Source organism: Opisthocomus hoazin, chromosome 2 (assembly GCF_030867145.1).
Source record: "Opisthocomus hoazin isolate bOpiHoa1 chromosome 2, bOpiHoa1.hap1, whole genome shotgun sequence".
Classification (NCBI taxonomy): domain Eukaryota; kingdom Metazoa; phylum Chordata; class Aves; order Opisthocomiformes; family Opisthocomidae; genus Opisthocomus; species Opisthocomus hoazin.
Genome location: NC_134415.1, coordinates 54,398,279 through 54,416,939, shown reverse-complemented (window position 1 = coordinate 54,416,939; position 18,661 = coordinate 54,398,279). Strand labels below are relative to the sequence as shown.

General features: G+C 43.8%; 1 protein-coding gene across 7 annotated transcripts in view; it reads right to left on the bottom strand.

Moving 5' to 3' along the window:
• The window catches only part of RIN2 (Ras and Rab interactor 2), an 84,138-nt gene that overhangs the window by 10,558 nt on the left and 54,919 nt on the right, over positions 1 to 18,661 (bottom strand). For all 7 annotated transcript variants that reach the window (XM_075413694.1, XM_075413695.1, XM_075413693.1 and 4 more), the window contains 3 exons: positions 16,484 to 16,556; positions 12,906 to 12,997; positions 8,242 to 9,372 (listed from right to left, as the gene is read on the bottom strand). In XM_075413694.1, coding sequence (XP_075269809.1) covers positions 8,242 to 9,372; positions 12,906 to 12,997; positions 16,484 to 16,556 — 1,296 coding nt within the window. The remainder of the gene's footprint in view (positions 1 to 8,241; positions 9,373 to 12,905; positions 12,998 to 16,483; positions 16,557 to 18,661) is intronic.

Below are 18,661 nucleotides of genomic sequence, written 5' to 3'. Positions count from 1 at the left end.
GTCATTCTCCATTTTCAAAGTACAGACCACATCAACAGAGAAAGCTCTTTCCTAAACATTGTCTCTGCAAACCCTTACTTTATAAGCTAATTTCCTCTCCCACTCAGCATCCCTACAGCAACATAGCTTACATTAATAATTAGCTGACATCAATTATTTGTACCATAGTGAACTCCCACAAGCACAAAAGAGACTGGGGACCCATCTGCCTGGCCACAGCACCAACACCCTGATGGTGGGGTAGGACCAGAGCCTAGGGCAGGCAGATGTATTAGTGGAGCACAGGGACCAAGAGCAGCAAGATGAGAGACTGTGTCACTGCTGGATCACACATTTGTACAAGCTAGCAGTGGGTATTCCTGCTACTAGTGGTAACTCATTGAAGTTTTATTAAACCTCATGCCTTTTCCAGGCTCTTTGCCTGTTCTTATGTGTTTTTCCTATACCAGTCTCTTTCCTTTCCTGACCTCCGCCCCTCCTTTTTTTCAAAAAAATTGCAGGCTATTTCTAAGGCTTGGGATTTACACACAAACACACACACCCTCCAAACACACATTACCTACTTGTGTTTTCTTACTTTTGCTTTATACTTTCATTTATTTTATCCTTGTGTTCAGCTATTTTTCATTCTTGGTCTTCATACTTCTCTTTCCCATACAAACACACCCTTCACACACTCCTCCTCTTATGGTGCCTTTGTTTCATACATAGCGCTTATTCTGTGTGTGTCCAGCATGCAGTTCCCAAACATCCAACTCTGTTGGGAGCTCCCATTTCCCCTATCCCAATTCTCCTGGGGCTTCTGTAGCTTCTCTTGCTATTTTCCCCTCCTGAGACCCTGGTGAGGGTGCCAAAGCTGTGTTTGCTTCATTTCCAGGTGATTTAAACGCTATTATTCTCACAACAGAGACTACAAAAGCTGCTGAAAGGGAGAAAGAGTGAGCGTGAGGAGCAGCATTTGCCCTCTGATTTTCTAGACTTCCCTATGGCCACCAGTAAAGGCATAACCAGCCTGACACGTGCTCTTGATGGCCTGTCACACAGCGTGAAGGGTGAATCCAGCTTCCCACCAGACCAGAGCCACCAATTATACATAACAAGTGGCAATGTTTCAAATGACTAATCCTGACAATCACCACTGACAGCACTACCAAACCCAGTCAGGAAAGAAACAGCATCACCCTTCTGCGCAGTGACACAAACTGTCTCTTGCTGCCATCAAAGCCATGCTCAGGGCTCACAGGGCAGAAATATTTTTCCACCAAGAAAAACGCATAAGTCTCACCCATAGGTACGTTAGCTAGTGAAATTTTTAGAGGGTACACATAGTTCCTTGCTAGCTTCAATGATGATGACTTTATTTTTCTCTTGACAATTCAGCTTACTTTATTTATTTCTACTGCCTGTTCAGTTTTTTAAATAGCAAAAACACCAACTGCTTTGCTTCTAAGTGGAATCTGTCTGCAGTCTGCATTCCAACCACCTGGTCTCATTTAGGTCAAAATTAAAGCAGTCAGTGCTGCCAAACATTACGTTAAGCAAGAGACCTCTCTATCCCCATGAAATTTTAACTCCCACAGGCTTCCACTAGAAGTTCTGCACATGAATAGTTAGCGTCAGCCATCCTTCATCTCAATAAAGTGGGGTCACCACCACATTCGGTCACAGGGGGCTCAATAAATTGTAAAGAATTCAGCACGGATCCTCAGAGCCCTTGGTCTGATAATGAGAGAGCACCTAACCTGGGATGGGAGATCGGAAAACTCAGCACACTTCCGTGACTGATCCCCTATGCGCTCCAGGCCGGAGCTGGTTCAGCTGCTGCCTGCAGTACCAGTACAGACGGAGCTGCAGAAGCAGTCCCTCCCCAGAGGCTACAGGAACTGGATGCTACCAGGAGGGAAAATTCCTCCACAGAGCCCCAGTCCTCAGCTGGGGTCAGGCTTGTTATCCGTAGGCGAGAACTGGAAGCCTTACGTCTTCTGCCCTCAACCCTTAGTAAGTCAATGCCACTCCCACAGCTTCCCATACAGATGAACTGCACAAATTTTTACAGCTGTGCAAGATGGCGAGGAGGCGTTCTTTCATATTTGCAATTTGTCACAGGCTCCAAAAGCAGTGCCTGGAAACTGCTTTGAAATTCACTCTATCATATTCCACTGTTTCTCTGGGAACTTCAATTGATTTGAAGCAGCACAGAGGAAAAGAGCAGATAATTCACGTGGCTGCGCTCAAAACTCCACATATAGGGTCCAAGTACTTATTGCTGAAAGCTGTTCCTAATGGTTTCTGTGCTGTTAACGTGATCAGGCAAATAAAAATAGGATGGTATATTCAGTAAAGCATCCTTCAGTGCTGATCAGTGACTATATTACAGCTAATAGGAGACAACTGAAATACAGGACATACAGCTGTGGTTCCAAAGAGATACTGCCTTGGCTTGGTGAGGGCAGATCGAGAGAAACCGTCATTTTAATGCAGCATCTTTGCACAGAACTAGCCAGCAAACAAGAAGTGACTAAGATACAACAGTGTGTCCAAGGTGGTTGTTGCATTAAAAAACAAAACAAAAAAGCAACCAAAACCACACCACACCAAACCAACACACAACCTTTTATTCTCCTTCATGAATTCTTGGCACAGACACAAGAACCACAGAGTTCTGCCATCAGATTAAAAAGTGGCAAGCTGATGAGGCCAACAACACAGCAAGATTGATAAGGACCGGACTTTATTTTTTTAACAGTCAGTAATAACATCCATATGTATCCTAGCTAATATAAAACTATATAAATACTTATATTATTATTAAAGACTGGAAGCATTTCTTGTGAGCTGGGTCTTAGACTAATATTCAGTGTCACAAGACACCTATAAGCATGTTTGGGATCAGATCATCCAACTGTTTACCCTTTCTTCTGAACTGCTGTTACTGGCCCCTTTCAGAGAAAGGTGTTTCTGGATATGATCCCACAAAACAATTCCCAGCCAGCAGCAGTTTTCACTGTTTAACTTCTAATGGCCACAAAACAGTACAGGAGGGCCTCTCTGGTAAATCAGCATCTAAATTGTGAATTGAGGACTGGTCCTTTGTGCTAACATTTCTGTATATTTCTCAGATCCAAACTGGCAACAAAAATTCCTGTTTACTTCAGCATATGCAAAGCCTTTTCAAATATCCTTCCAGCATGCTTAATACTCCAAAACCAAAACAGACACTCTTCAGATTTATTTTTTTTTTTTAAATTGAACATCATTTGAGCTGAGCGCCATGTAGCGTTCCTGAAACGTAACTTATAATTAGCCCCTAGCCTCAAAACGGGAACTGGAAATGCTTTGATAAATTAATTGTAAAGGCCAGCCAGCTAGTTTCGTTGTGACTTGTGGAAACACATCTGTATCCTGTGCTGACATGCTATTTTGTTTTGCTGCAAACCACACGAGTCTGCATCTAGAGAGGACAACACATTAGTCATCGCCAGTGTCCTTACGCAGCCTCTTTACAACTTCGCTGTCTGAAACTGCAGGCACACTCACACCTTTTCCAGGCTGTCAGTTTACCTGTTACTGACTGTTGCTGCTCCCCTGAGATTACCTGCCAGATTCCAGTCCCTGGTTTTACACACAAGCCCTGTTTATCATCTACGATGGCCAACCCAGCCATCAGTAAAAGAACGGCTCAGTAAGAGACCGAGCGAGCCTGGAAACCGTCACAAAAAGGCAGAGTCTTGCACAAGTAACATGGCCTGGGAGGCTGAAAGCAGAAGGCTGCTTTGGAACACCATGGTGTGTGTATGTGCAGGACACCTGACTACACTGTATTTTGCTTTGTTTTGGATTTTCCTAATATTTTGCATGTTCATAGACTGGCATGACTGATACGGATCTATTTTAAAACAGCTCATGTCAGGATGAGCAAGTGTCCAGTTCTTGACGGATATCTACAGTGACACATACCTAGTCCACAGTGCAGACAAGGGCCCCTCCTCCAAAGGAGCAAGACTTGAAAGTAAGACCTCGCACAACCCACAGTACTTGATAATCTGCACAACCCTGAAAACAGAGGCCGGACTGAGGTGGGCGATGGATAGGTGGCAGTGGCAGAAGTTCAGTAACTAGGGAAGAAAGGTCTCTAGGGTAAACCTCCCCTCGTTGTACCTACATAAAGCACACCGATGAATCACAGATCTGTGCTAGATTTGTTTTGCTTTAATGAGCTGTGGGTTAATTGAAACTCACACTATGACTGTGTGGTAAACACACGTCTTCTCTTAAGAAGCAATAAAGGAGCAGGGAATAAGTCACAAAGCAAATCAAAGGGATGGTCAGGAAAACGAGAACCCAATCCTCTGCCTCTGCTCAGTGCTTTTACTCCAGCTTCTTACTTGCCCTATCTCCCTGCTCCTGTAGCAAAAGGAGGAGCGCTGGGGGACATGTTGGTTGGCCTCAACTCAGCGTGAAAAGATACTAGGATGGATGACAGGGCAGGGCGACGGGACACCAAAATAAGTATACAAGCAACTGAAAAGTAACACAGTGGTAAAAACCATCCAATATGAGTTTTTAAAGAAGAAATAGCAGCATAAATTTTAATTCCTTTAATAAGATATAATAAGACATGATGATTGGATCAGTGAAGAAGAGGGGAGCAGAGGGTGGGCTGTATCTTAACCTTTTTAAGACCCATAACCCTATTCCATGCAACTTTCCTATAAGCAAACAAGGGAAATATTGCCTTGCTGTAATTACCATAAGGTGGGTGCATGAACAGATGCACAATATATCGCACTGAGCGCCCAACTGTCAATGGTTGATTGTCTAACAACACAGATATTTGAAAAGAGGTACCATAGGGGTCAGCCCTGGGCTTCAGCCTATTTAGTGTTTTCATTAAAAATTTAGATGATAAAGCAGAGTTCACATACAAAATCTGTATGTGATGTCATGGCAGGGGTGGGAGAAGGGCCAGTCCTTTGGAGACCAGGTTTACAGTTATCTTTGTAAGTGGGAAACAGGCCTAAAGATAACATGATAAAATCTCACAAGAACAAAAGTAAAACATTGCCCCTGTGCAAGAGGAATACAAAGGCAAAAGCGCTGCTCAGAGAAGCCTCCCTCAGAGTGGCTGGCACACCGTCTCTCGTGGGGAACAGACTATGCTCCTCCTTACAGCCTCCAGCTCTGTCTGCCTGCGACTCTTCCACACAGACCGAAGTCCCTGCAACAAGACATGTCCTGCCAGTAAGGCACGTTCTCTCCAAGCCTCTTCTAACATTCAACATTTAAAAGTCCATTGTAGATCAAAAATACCAAAAGAAATAACTGGTAGTATTGTTTAGGCACCTTCCCATGTGATCAGTTAATACCTTATTGCCAAATTATTTAAATCAGTCATTTCTTGGGCTGGGCCCAGATTCAGGCATTGAGACTGAAGTTGTTCAGGTGTTAGATCCCGCCTGGTGCTCGCCTGGCGAAGCGATGACAGTCAACTTGACTCCTTTCTGTTCATAGCCAGGAAAAGAAGAAACACAAACAAGAACTCCCTAACATTTGCTATTCGAGCAGCTGTGGACTACCAGGGTCTCCTCTGACCAGTCCAGGTCTTTATTCTTTGGGTATATATTCAGGTGTGGATGACTTCTAAAAAAATACTTTGCATTTGTCCTTGAACAACAAAAAGCCGTATGCCTTAGTCTTGATTCTGTCCCAACACTGCGGATCCCATTGTTTCAGGGAGGGTTAAGAGCCTACAGTGCTAAGATTTGGAGGCACCTGTCAGGAATAATTAGAAACACTGATGTACATTCTCTCGATGATTTGGCAGAAGCTAAACAATTTGACATGCCGCCGTCAGGTAAACATAAAAGATTGCCCACAGAAGTCTTCTGCCTCCAAGAGTCTGGGAAACCTGTGGTGCCGTTCTACGAGAAAAGCTACACTATCACAAAGATCATTACACAGACACAGGAGAAAGTCCCAAACCCCAAGGGCTTCACTAAGGCTGGGGAGGAAGGTGTGCTGCTCTAGCACGCACCAAAATTCGGCAGACAACAGCAGGATAAGGTGAAGCCTGGCTGCCCCACAACGGGCGGCCAGCCGGCAGCAGCAGTTCTGCCGGCTGGGAGTGGGAGGCAAGGACTGGCTCCAGCTCCTCTCCACAGAGGCAGGACTGGCCCAGGGAGCTGAGGCCTGAACATTTTCTGCTACAGGCTCCCTCCTGGCCCCGTCAGCACCAGCAGCGGGGTCCAAGTTGCAGAGTGATGCTGCTGTCACACAAATGTCCCCAGCAGGGCACGGCTGCCGTGGCCTGCTCTACTTTGGCAGCCACCAGGCCTGACCAGGGCCTCCGAGCTCTGACTCGCCGCTGCCCTGGGACCATACAGGATAGACAGAAAGGAGAAGTATTCTCCCAGCAGCATACATCCACCTCAGGCTGACAAGTCGAGAGGAAAAACCTGCATCACGGAAGTGTAAATAGACAAGAGAGGATAAATGACTACTCACAAAGTTAAAATTCAGGCTGCAATTCTGTACTGAAATAGTCAAGCAAACCCACAGATAATAGCAAGGTCTACATCATAAAAAGTTCTCTATAGGGATGACTAAATCTTGCTGTCACATAGTTATCTGCTTAGATCAGCAACATCTGATGCTCCTGATCCAATGTGGTTGCTTGCAGGCTTGAGCCATAGGCAGTAGATGATTCAAAAGCAAGTTCTTCCTTTGTTTAAACTATCCTGCTTTATAAATTAATTGCATTTAATCACATGATCAAAGCCAGGCTTTCTGTCACTGAAGAAAACCAATGCAGTTTAGTTATTACATTTCATAGCTTACACTACTCCAAACTACTGAACCATTTGAAAGCAGACAGCATTTTGCAGTCTTCAGAGACTCACAGTCAGATTTAACCACACCCTTACAATGAAAAGCACAAGTCAAACCAAGCTTTCACAAAATTACAGGCAAACTAGATCTGTACTTCTTTGTCAAATATCCCGTGCTCTGCCGAAATCCAGGCAAAAATGTGCCTGCACCACTGCTCAATTCGCCATTTTTTCTTCCGCATAATACCCACATAGTATTCTTTATTATTCTAGGGAGCGCATTACATGTCTCTGAAAGAGTCTAGATTTCAAGGACACTCTTTGTAGTGTTCTATTTGCGTTAGCAGTGCTTGTTACTTTTGCTTGACTTCGTGTAAATGAAGTTGAGGTTACGTGAGAATACTTCCTCTCGGTCAAGGACAAATGTCAACACAAAGTCACCCTCTGGTCCCAGAGAAAGAACTGTTTGCCAATCTTGCACTGGGCCAGCTGTTGGGACACTGAGGTACAGGAGAAAAACAAGCAAATTAGGACTGAAGTGAGCTCACAAAGAAAGTATTCTGCCCTGAGGGATGTTTACCTCCTAAATGTGGTTTATAGGCTCTTTTACAAATGCTGCTCAGACTCAGCAAGATAGAGGGGCAGTGAGATTTTATGCAGCAACAACGATTTCACTTTTACAGATACACAAGTCTCTCTGTTGTTAAAACACATATTCAAACATATAGCTCATGTGCAACCATTTACAAACACGTACATTTAACAGAGAAGTATAGAAAACCTGAGATAACCATCCCCCTCTCTCTCTTGAACACACTTGTTTGTCTTTAAAGACTCTTTTATATTTTTTTTTTTAATTTAGCTTCAAGTGTAGAGACAGTGCAGCTTTGCTAGGAGTGAATGAGAATGTTTGGAAGAATTAGGTTTATTTCAGAAGTTACTATGAAATGTCTCTCTGCTCTTAACTGCCACTAGTTTTGAATAAATTCTAGTTTTATGGCTACAACCCATACGGTTAAAATTGGCACAGTCTTGGTCTAAGCATTGAGAACTATTTCAGCCCAATACAAGGAAAAAAACATATACGCCAGCAAATAAAGGATTCTGTATTGTTAACAGTACAGCAGCTAAAAAATAAAAAAAAAGGAGTAATAATCACATGTAGTCCACACTGAAGCTATTTTAAGGATAACTGTTTGTGAACAACTTTGTAGCACAGTTCTTTGCAGTTTCTAGGGTGACTGAGTGCAGGGAGTGTGCGTGGGGTTGTTTTATTTTAAGACTCAAATACTCAATGGCTCGAACTCTGCTAGCAAACTCAACCCTGCCTTTCCAAACTGGCACAAAGACCATCACTATAAACAGAGATTACACATTTTCACCTTCCCCCATAAGACTGGACAGTGTTTCTTACCTATCTGGTCCTCAGGAATCAGCGATTCGATTGGGGGATCGAGTTCGGAGCTTTGGGACAAATAGTTCTTGACTTGGGTCATGAACTGCCGAATTGTTTGCAGCATATCAGTGCTCGAAACATGGCACTCCTTGTTTTCCTGGAGAAAGCTGACATAGTCCTGCACCAGGCATCCAAAATAAGTGCGTTTGTCCTGGGACATCTCTGCAATTTTCTTAATCATCCTCTTTTCGGGGGTCATGAAGGAACTGAAAACTCCGCTGACTTTCCGTAGCTGAGATTTCACAATCTTGGGGAGAACGAACGAACTGTTTCTTTTCTTTTTGGGCTTCAAAGGGGGTGCCATGCTCTCTTGGTCGCTTTCCCCCTCAAAATCCTCCAGGCTGCTGTTAGTGTCCCCCTCATAGCCGAACAGCGGCATGCTCCGATCGAAGTCCAGCGAGTCAGACGAGGAGGTGGAAATGCTCATGTCGCTCAGCCTCTGCCTGCCTCCATTCCACGGTATGTGTGACTCAGAGCTGGTAGCTATCGTCTTTTTGGCAGCCGCTGGAGCCGGCTCAGGCGGGGTTTCACCTGGAACGCCAGCAGCTTCGGGCACAGGCACCGAGCTGCTGCCAGGTCGAATTACCGCTGCGGTCTTGGAGCTACCTTCCACCTCCGAGCAAACAGCCTGCTTCTTCAGCCGAGGAGGCGGAATAGGGGTTGGTTTATTCTGCAGCAAATCCAAGCCTCTCTCTTTCTTATGGTTGACTGTTTCTGGCATGCTCGCCTGCTTTATAGTCCTGGAAAGCTGTGGACTCGTGAGGGTGCTATTAATAGCAGGAGGTGGCGGCCGGGGCGGGGGGGAGCGAGGCCTCGCTGTGCCATTCGCGTCTTGAGTTCTCGGGCTCTGCCTTTTCAGACTTCCACTGACATCCTGGCTGTGCACTTTTAAGAAGAGGGGATTAATGAAACACAGCGCTCCGTTGGTCTGGCTGCACTCCAGCTCTGAAGGCGTTCTGGTTCGTATAGAATGCACTCCATTTATAAGGCAGAGCTGACGCGAGTCTTTACAAGCACTGTCCAAAGGCAGAGGCCTACGGGGAGGTGAAGGATCCAGGGGGTTGCTATTAGCCTGGGAGCTCCAAAAGTCTGAAAATCATCATTGCATTAACGTAAGAATGCAAAACAGCATGCAGATGGCTTTCAGAACATTCAGCTCAACATCACCAGTTTCGAGTATTAAGAAATTCAGACAAGCTTTTATTAATTCAAGGGGGAAAAAAAATTCGCAGTGAACCTCTTAAAGCACCACCAGGCATAACTGCATGCTGCACTCCTGGGGCTGCTCTTCCTCGTTTATAAATATCATGGCCAACGTGCAGCTTCAAATCACCCCACTGAACTAAGCTTAAAAATAAACTGAGAGTCAAAGAAAGGAATGGAGGCTGTAACACAGTAATTCTTACCAACTGGAGACCGAACTGAACATCAACTACTCTCTAGCATCTTGCTCAGGAGAAATAAGCCTCGATTCTCAGCTGGTATTAATAACCTCACCCCATTAAAAACAACAGGCTGATTTACACCAGCTGATGGCCACTTATGGCTATTTAACAAAAATTTTGGTTTGGTTTCTTTTAGAATCATAGAATGGTAAGGGTTGGAAGTGAACAAATGAAACTACATGTGAAAAGACAGCTCACATATCTTGCTGTATTGGTCACACACAGCTACACAGACCAAATGCTCGTGTCTCTTTAAGAGCACTGGCCTGCAGCCCTGCCTCCGCAATGGTGACACAGTTTGCCTGAGGTTTTAGACATTCAGCAGCACATAAATAGACCAAATGTGCAGTCCCACACCAGCAGTGTGGAAAACCTGTGCTAAACCAGCAAGTTTCAGCTGCAGCCTCTGCACTTGTCCCAGCAAAGTGTCAGCATGTTTGTGAAACTGAGTCAATGGTAAAGCCCGTCAGCTCCTGAAAGTATGAAGTTTGAAACCACACAAGCCCTTGAGGACAGCAATTGGACTGAAACAAGGGAGCAATACCAGAGAAGGGAGATTTTGCTAAATTCTGCCCGTGTTGACACAGCCCCTTCTTCTTTCTGGTAGTGCCAAGGTTCCTCGTTTGGGCTGTTGAGCAATGACACCTGGGACCAAGGGCATGAATGCCAAGCACTCCCCAACAGGGTCCATGCTCAACAGCTGTGTCTTGCCTACATGGCAGAAGACAGGAAATGGCCCACTGACAGGCCACTGCCAGAGAACGTATGTAGGCACAAACATATTTCTCTACATAGTCATGCAATGCTGCCATTTTTTCCAGCTCTGTGACTTCACATCCTGCCTGCAGATCCCTCAGCAGATTGGCCAGTGTGCCTGGCACGTGGGCTGCTGCAAACATGCATGATGTAAGCACCGCTGCATATGAAACACAAGAGAGACTGGGAGAGAGAATCTTATGTTCAGCATCTGAATCCTTATAGGATGGCAGCAGCCTTGAAACCTTTACCACCAGTTCTTCCTGATGGGGTTTGCTGGGCTACATGCTGCTGTTGTCCCTCGGAGCCTATGGCCTAACAGAGCTCTGACAGGAGCTACAACCCTTCGTGTTCAGACCAGGGTCTTTTGGGCCCCTCACTACAAGAAAGACCTTGAGGTGCTGCAGCGTGTCCAGAGAAGGGCAACAAGGCTGGTGAGGGGTCTAGAGAACAAGTCTTATGAGGAGCAGCTGAGGGAGCTGGGGCTGTTTAGTCTGGAGAAGAGGAGGCTGAGGGCAGACCTTATTGCTCTCTACAACTACCTGAAAGGAGGTTGTAGTGAGGCAGGTGTTGGTCTCTTCTCCCAGGTAACTAGTGATAGGACGAGAGGTAATGGCCTCAAGTTGCATCAGGGGAGGTTTAGATTAGATATTAGGAAAAATTTACTGAAAGAGTGGTCTGGCATTGCAATAGGCTGCCAGAGAGGTGGCTGAGTCACCATCTCTGGAGGTATACAAAAAACATGTAGATGTGTCACTTCGGGATACGGTTTAGTAGGCCTGGTATTGTTGGGTTGATGGCTGGACTTTATGATCTTAGAGGTCTTTTCCAACCTATGATTCTATGATTCTCCCACTTAACAGGAAGGGCCCTTTGGAGTTTTTAGGCATCTCTTGGATCCACAGCATTGAAGGACTGATTTCCTGACGTGCTCTTTTGCATGTGGACACCTAAAGCTGCATCAGATCTCAATTTTGTTGTCTGGTTTTGTTCATAGAAAATGGGATCTTAATCTGGTGTGTAGTAGGTAACTGATCCCAAATACACCACACAGAGTTAACTGACACTGATCCATCAGTCTCCTCCTCAGATTTCAAATGTATTAGCTTAAAGAAACAACAGGCACAATCTAGACACAGACTGTTCAAGAGCAAGCCTAAGTGCAGCAAGCAGGCCATGGTGCTCTCAGGTACTGAGGACAAAGACAGTGTGGTTGGTCTGGAGAGCTTGCTCAACACCACTGCTATAATCTCCTATGGAGAAACTCACCTAATGTTACTTTAAGGCTTCCAGGTGTCACTGAGAGACTGTCTTCAATACAATGTATCCCAATGAGGCCTCTTCTTTCCCCCCCCCCCCAAACATTCACCTAATCAACAGTTCCATGTTTGCCTCTATTCCCATGAAAATCCATACTTTTCACCTAATTAAAATTGTACCTAAACTTGCAGATAAGCAGTGCAGAAGTAATTTATCTCCTCTCTAACACAAATCCCTTAATTGCATTGCTACTGCAGCAAACCAAAATGTAAAGCAGTGCAATACTTCCCTGTGTATAGCTTTGCTGCAAAGTCCCATCAAATCGTTCTAGAAAGCCTCATGTTAACACTCTGATTTAGTGAGTTTCTACATCAAAGATGATTCAAAAATCTACTGGGACAAAGACTGCCGACAGTCAACCCTCTCTTCCTGCAAAAGGAAATGAGGCCATTCAGCACTTTGCAGGAGTTGCTCAACGATTCATCTGGGTGGAGCTCATGTTTCAAATCCCTCCAGGCTTTGAGTCTCCAGCAAGCTCAAGGTACGCTTTACAATAAGCCTGTATTTGGTTGTAGCAGTCAAGCAATTTCCTTTCCATATTTTAAAAATTTCACCAAACCAATGTGTAGGGATGCATTCTGCAGATCCTAATGTATACACTTCTCTTTTTATTAATATGCTACTGCATTGAGCCACCGATCTCAAAAATCACCATTCTAAGATCACATGTCAGTCTGAACAGAAGTATTATTAATGGTGAACCTCAGCTCCTACACTCTCCTGGCAACTCCAGTAAATTATCAACCTAGTGCCTGCTATGTGAGCACATGGCCAACACTAGCCCTTGGAAGAGAAGCTACATCAAACCTCTGTCTGGGGATTGTAAGACTTGCTTTGCCCAAGGGCTGACTAGAGAGGGGAGAGGAGAAGGAAGGAAGGAAACAGCACTAACAAAAATATCAACAGAAGGCACAAAGAAGGAAGAGCACCAAGGTCACCATTTGGCAAGTACAAGGTTTGGCGTTCCCAATAAGAGAAGCTGCTTTTCTAAATGAAATCTGTAGCATCACTGACCAATATGAACTACCTACTGATACAGACTATGTCTTCAAGCTTACAGTAATGCTACAGAGAATGATGTCTATGCAGAGAACTACCTACCCAGTCCAAGCTGAGCAATCTCTTCAAGTTCAGGTTCTGTCTTTGCTGCAGCAATAGCATGAGGCAACTTCAGGGTGAATGGAAGGACGTCCCTGTTGTTGAAGAGAAAAACAATTATGGTTTTCAGAACAACATTCATAGTTTAAAAAGCATTTGTTTTCAACGCTGGCAGTGGCCGAGCTCTGATTCTTACTTTCTTCTTGAGCTGTGGCAGGTAGCAAGAGCCTTAAACACACAGCACACAGTGGAAACATTACCAACTCCAGGGCTCCTTTACATGGGAAAGTGGTGTGAAGTGCAAGCAACAGTCAAGTCCCCAGGACTCTCTTTAGGCTCATTTCCACAGAGCCATCCAATAATTTCTCCCATTACAGCAGAAGCTGTTACACCTATGCATCGGGTCTGGCTGAGATGGAGGTAATTTTCCCCCCTAGCAGCCCTCAGTGCTGTGCTTGGTAGCTAGAAAGGTGATGATAACACACCAGTGTTTTGGCTACCGATGAGCAGTGCTTGCACAGCATCAAGGCTGTCTCTCCAACATTCCCCCCCTCACCAGTAAGCTGGGGTGGTCAAGACTTTGGGAGGGGACATAGTCAGGACAGCTGATGCAAACTGACCAAAGGGATGTCCCATACCATATGACATCATGCTCAGCAATAAAAGCTAAGAGAAGGGGAAGGGGGCATTTGTTATTATGACATTTTTCTTCTGGAGCAACTGCACACATAGTGAAGTCCCGCCTCCTGGGAAGTGGCTGGATGTCGCCTGCTGATGGGAAGTAGAGAATATCTTTTCGTTTCCTTTGCTTCAGCACACAGCCTTTGCTTCTGCTTTATTAAACTGCCTTTATCTTAACCCATGAGGGTTTTTTTCCCCCATCTTATTTTCCCCCTGTCCTGTCCTGCTGAGGAGGGGAGTGATAGAGCAGCTTGGTGGGCACCTAGCATCCAGCCAAGGTCAACCCACCACAACCTGGTCTTTTACAAGCATACCAGTGAGATGCAAAAGTGTTATCTCCCCTTAACCCTTCAACAAAGCTTCTTATTTTCTGAATATGCAGTTGATTGCCCTCAAAGTTGAATTCCAGTTCTCAGAATAAAATTTTAAATGAGTACTTGGGCAGCTACCCTAAGAATTTCTAAGCAAGGATGTTTTGGTGCTACTCTGTCCTAGGCTGAAAACACACTTCATTTAGGAAAGTCTTTTTAATTTGTTCCCATGTGTGGTTTTCTCTTCACTGCATACTACAAGTTCATTGGATGTTTACAAAGGGAGATGCAATAACAACATAAGCCAAATCCAGCATAAAGGGCTTTTAGACAGAGATTTTAAGGGACAAAACTACTTAACCATATGTAGATTGTATGAGTACTACCATCAACAAATACTATACCTCTTGCCTGCCCAACTGATACCGATACACCCTTGAATAACTGCATGCTAAACTGCAAAATCTGTAAAATTACCTACATAATTAAATGAGAACAAATGGAGCACGGAAATCCTACATACAACTGGTGTCAGTGTAGTTTGGTTTTTTTTAAAGCTGTGAAAAAGCCAACCCTCTCTCATAGCACAGACAGATAGTGGGGTTTTATCACATAAATATTCTTTATGTTGTATGTTAACTTGTTGGAAAAACAGGATCTCAGAACACCACTCAGATTCAAATCAAGCACGCGCACAAGACTGACACACTACCTACAAAGTATTTGAAAAGACACTTTCAACACCGTACCACAGATAATCTAGAGTCTAGAACATCATCATGGACTCAACACAAAAACGGGTAACCCTTGGCTCCTCGTCCAAACTGACTGGGTATCTATTGCAAGAAATTCCCTCCAGTTTTAGGAAATCCTCCCGATTTTGCTGTGATGTTCCAAATAGTACTCTCTCTTTCTCATGATAACTACCTATCTGCTTCCCTCAGCAGTCTATGCATTTTCCTCTTGCACCCCCAGCAATCCTAGACTGCTGCATGAAGAGGACAAGGATGCTGGGTAGATGCTGCCACTTAAGAACCATTAGGCAAACAGAAACACTTTGGGTGTTTCTCCACTGAATGGCCAAACAAACATCCGCTTCCAAAAGCATAACCACAATCAAAGAGTGAGCTTCATTTACTGAAATCTCTGGACAGATTTATAGCTGAAGTTGTGTTTATTACTGGCATCTGTGGATGCGTTTGCAGCTGAAGTTGCATTTAAGAAGATACACTAGGAAAGCTCTAACAGCATGTCTAAGTTGTAATCACCACTCTTTTCATTTACTTCCCCTTCCCCACAGGGCAACAAGAAAAGCAACAGAACAATAAACAGATGAAGAGCCTGGTTATGCAGTTTTGCGGAGGCCTGACTGCATCAGGATACTAAATCACACTGAACTGACTAAAAGATCATTAAGAAAATTCAAGCCACTTTGCAGAGAGAGACTCTCAGTTACGAGACTCACGAGGAAGGCAACAAGCTACTGTGTGTTTGTGGGTATACTTTTAGCAACTGCGAAGCAACTTGGAGCCTTCACCGAAAGAAAAGGGATAAAAAACTAACGCAAAGAAATCTGAGTTTGCCGCATGCTCCCCTTGGGCACTTAGGAGGGAATTTACCAGAGCGTGGCTAGTACACAGAACTGAAACGGTGACAAGATAAGGAATCTCTTGTCATTAAACTGCTTTTAAATGCAGTTTCAGCTCATTTCTCATCTGAGTGCCAGCCAATTACTTAGGTGGTATAAACATTTCTTTCATCACATGCGTGTACAGCTCGGCAAAATGGAGGCCTGTAACAAAGGGAGCCTAGATGCTTCTCCACCACAAACAAAAATAGTAAGCACAGCAACCTAAGTGCATCCCTAGTGAGCATTTCCCACACCAGAAATCACCACTGTCAGCACTAATTTGCAACCTCGTTGCAGTAAAAGGACCAAGACCATCAAAGTTGCCTCTCCCTGCTTCCTTCAGAAAATGTGCAGATGTGCAGTTTGGCCGTGTCCTGTCTGTGGATAAATTTAAAGCTTGAGCATCAGTCTGGAAGTTTTCACCAGTAAACTAAAGTCAAACTGAAAATAACTTAAAAGATAAAAACACCAGCTACTTTTTCTCTGCATACTACCTAGAAAAAAAGTTGGGCAACCATAAACTGGAACACTGATGAGGCCGTTTTTGTTGTTCACAATTCACAGTCACATCTCTCAGCTGTCATATTCTACAATGTGATCTGACATTTTTCTATTATGCTTCAAAAATGCTTTTTACTAGCAATTCCAGGAAGTGGACATTGCAAGATAGTTTATGGTGCTTATTAGATGAGTTATAGAGCAGTTAAGAAAGCATTACAAGATATCATCTAAAGTAAAGTTCAACTAGGCAACACCTCACCAGTGTTCCAATAATCAGTACCAAACGAGAGACAGACTTGCTTCCAGTTCTCATCTTTTATTTCTCACATTACCTTCTAAGACTACTCAGGAGTATTTGCACATTGGCAACATAAACACCATGCTGAACTAAATCCTTGAAACCCTCTTTTTTTCAAGACAGTCTAGCCAATGCGACTTACATCATAACACCATCTTACCTGCTAATACAGTAGAAAGCGATGAGCCTGAATAAATCAGCAAAACTTATTCCAGACCCCTCCAAGGAAAATGCTGCAAAGAAAGTTACAAGAGGGAAAGAATCACACATCTGTCCACCATTTCTTAGAAAAGCTTAATACAATGCATGTCAGATTTTTGCATCAGTTAATAAGTGTGTACCATCAAGCTGGCTACTGTTTGGTTAAGAGAAAACAACTGTGTGGAGGAGTACATGTTTCTGCTAAAGGCATTTTCAGGACTATATTGTCTTGGTGGTGGGTTTATTTTTGTATTCCATAAACACTTGGTCTAATTCCTGGGAAACAGATCACGTGTGATTAGAATTGCACAACGTTTTACTAATAGACAACAAATCAGTAACTGAGGCTTTGTTTGCCCAGTGTACTGATATACTTGACTTTAAATCCCTTATTTCCTCCTCTTGCATTCCATCCTATTCACTTGTCTTCTCCCCAAATGTGTTAGCACCTGATGCGAGATGATAAATTTTCATTCACTTCAAGAAAACCATCTAACCTGAAAGCCCTTTAAAAAAAACACTCAAGACAGTTCTGCTTCATGCCATTGCCTTGCACAATAGAGGAGGATGACATGAGCAACACCTTTCATTTTTTCCCTTCACTATACCATTGTTTTTTATTGATATAAATACTTGTTCACGGTAATAATGACAAAGAAGTGATTGCTGCCTCACTTATATTAAGCTCTCTCTGATTCCAGTGATAAATCTCATCCAATCACTACAAAGATCAAGCAGAAGCAGCTCCTAGAGTGAAACAATCTAGCTCGTTCACCTCTGGACATGACTGAGACCAGAACAGAAGGAAAAGCATTTATGAAATATAATGGTAGCATAAGACAGGTTCTTGAAGTACACAAATGCCGGTCTCTTGCAGCCTCGGACAACTTCTACAAAGAGGTGAACGAGAAGTCAGACTGCTTCAGCCCATCCCCGAGCTAGAAAAGTCAGATCACAGGGGCGAATTTCTGACTGGTGTGGTGTGCACACTGGCACTGTTTCACTTCCAGAGGAATGCTTTTGAAATTCATCTCCCAAGGAGAGCACCTCCACTGCTGCAGATGCTTCAGACATCTGGGCCGAAACAAGGCAGACTCCCAGGCTTGGTGGGGAAAGCCAAAAATGACACAGTAGCTTTGGATACCTCAGCAATGCCTCTCAGTGAGTAGCAAAGGCGTAATTTTGCCAGTATTCCGTGCTGTAAGGCCAGCTCCCCCACATCAAGGTTCCAGTGCTACTGACTATAAAGTCTGCATGCGAACCAGAGGAAAACTTAAGTCAGGTACTAATCTTTTATCCAAACTTTACACTGAAGGACAGATCAACATGGTCAATTATAAGCCCAGAAAAAGGGATTTCTTTACGAGACACATTAACAATGCAGACAGTAAGCATGCAGGTGATCTGGGGGCAGGCTAAGAGAAGACGAATGTTCAGATCCCTGGCTACAATTAAAACGTCAGCTACAAGTAGTGAGTAAAAACATCAGTAGATACTTCCCCCTTGTGGCTGAATGTTATTAATGAAAGACAATACATGATTTCATTTTCTAGACAGGAGAGAGAGAATTCATTAGTGAACAAGCCTACAAACACAGCCCTAGATCACACTTTGATGGACTATCATTGATAGCTTTCTCTTCTGTTTGCCATGCCTTGATTGTAACTGGAACCAAACCTCAACACGCAGAATTAACTTTTTGTTGCTGGGGTCGGGCAAGGGAGAGGTAAAAAGGAAAAACTGAACTAAAATTATCTCCGTTTACTAATAGAAATAGAAGTTAACTACAGACCCTCTGCTTCAGGGAAGTTTAACTAAAATAGTTGCAAATTTTCTCCAGCTTTCATTTTCTTTTTAAAATGAACCATTTGCTCCACTTGCTGTTTCTGCACCACATATGCTCACCAGCTGCATCTTTCTTTTTTCATTCCTGTATCTCAAACATGTTTTTCACACCCTCTCTCTAAAGAGATGAAGGCAGTATTGTTTTGAAACTGTCTGGAACTCTAACATTTGCTCCCTTCTATTAGAAAACAGAGAACAATATAGCCAGACTTAAAAAAGAAAAATCACTGATGTCACATCAGAAACAGTTCCAAAGGGTTAAAATCCATCTAGTTATTACATTAAAAAAGAA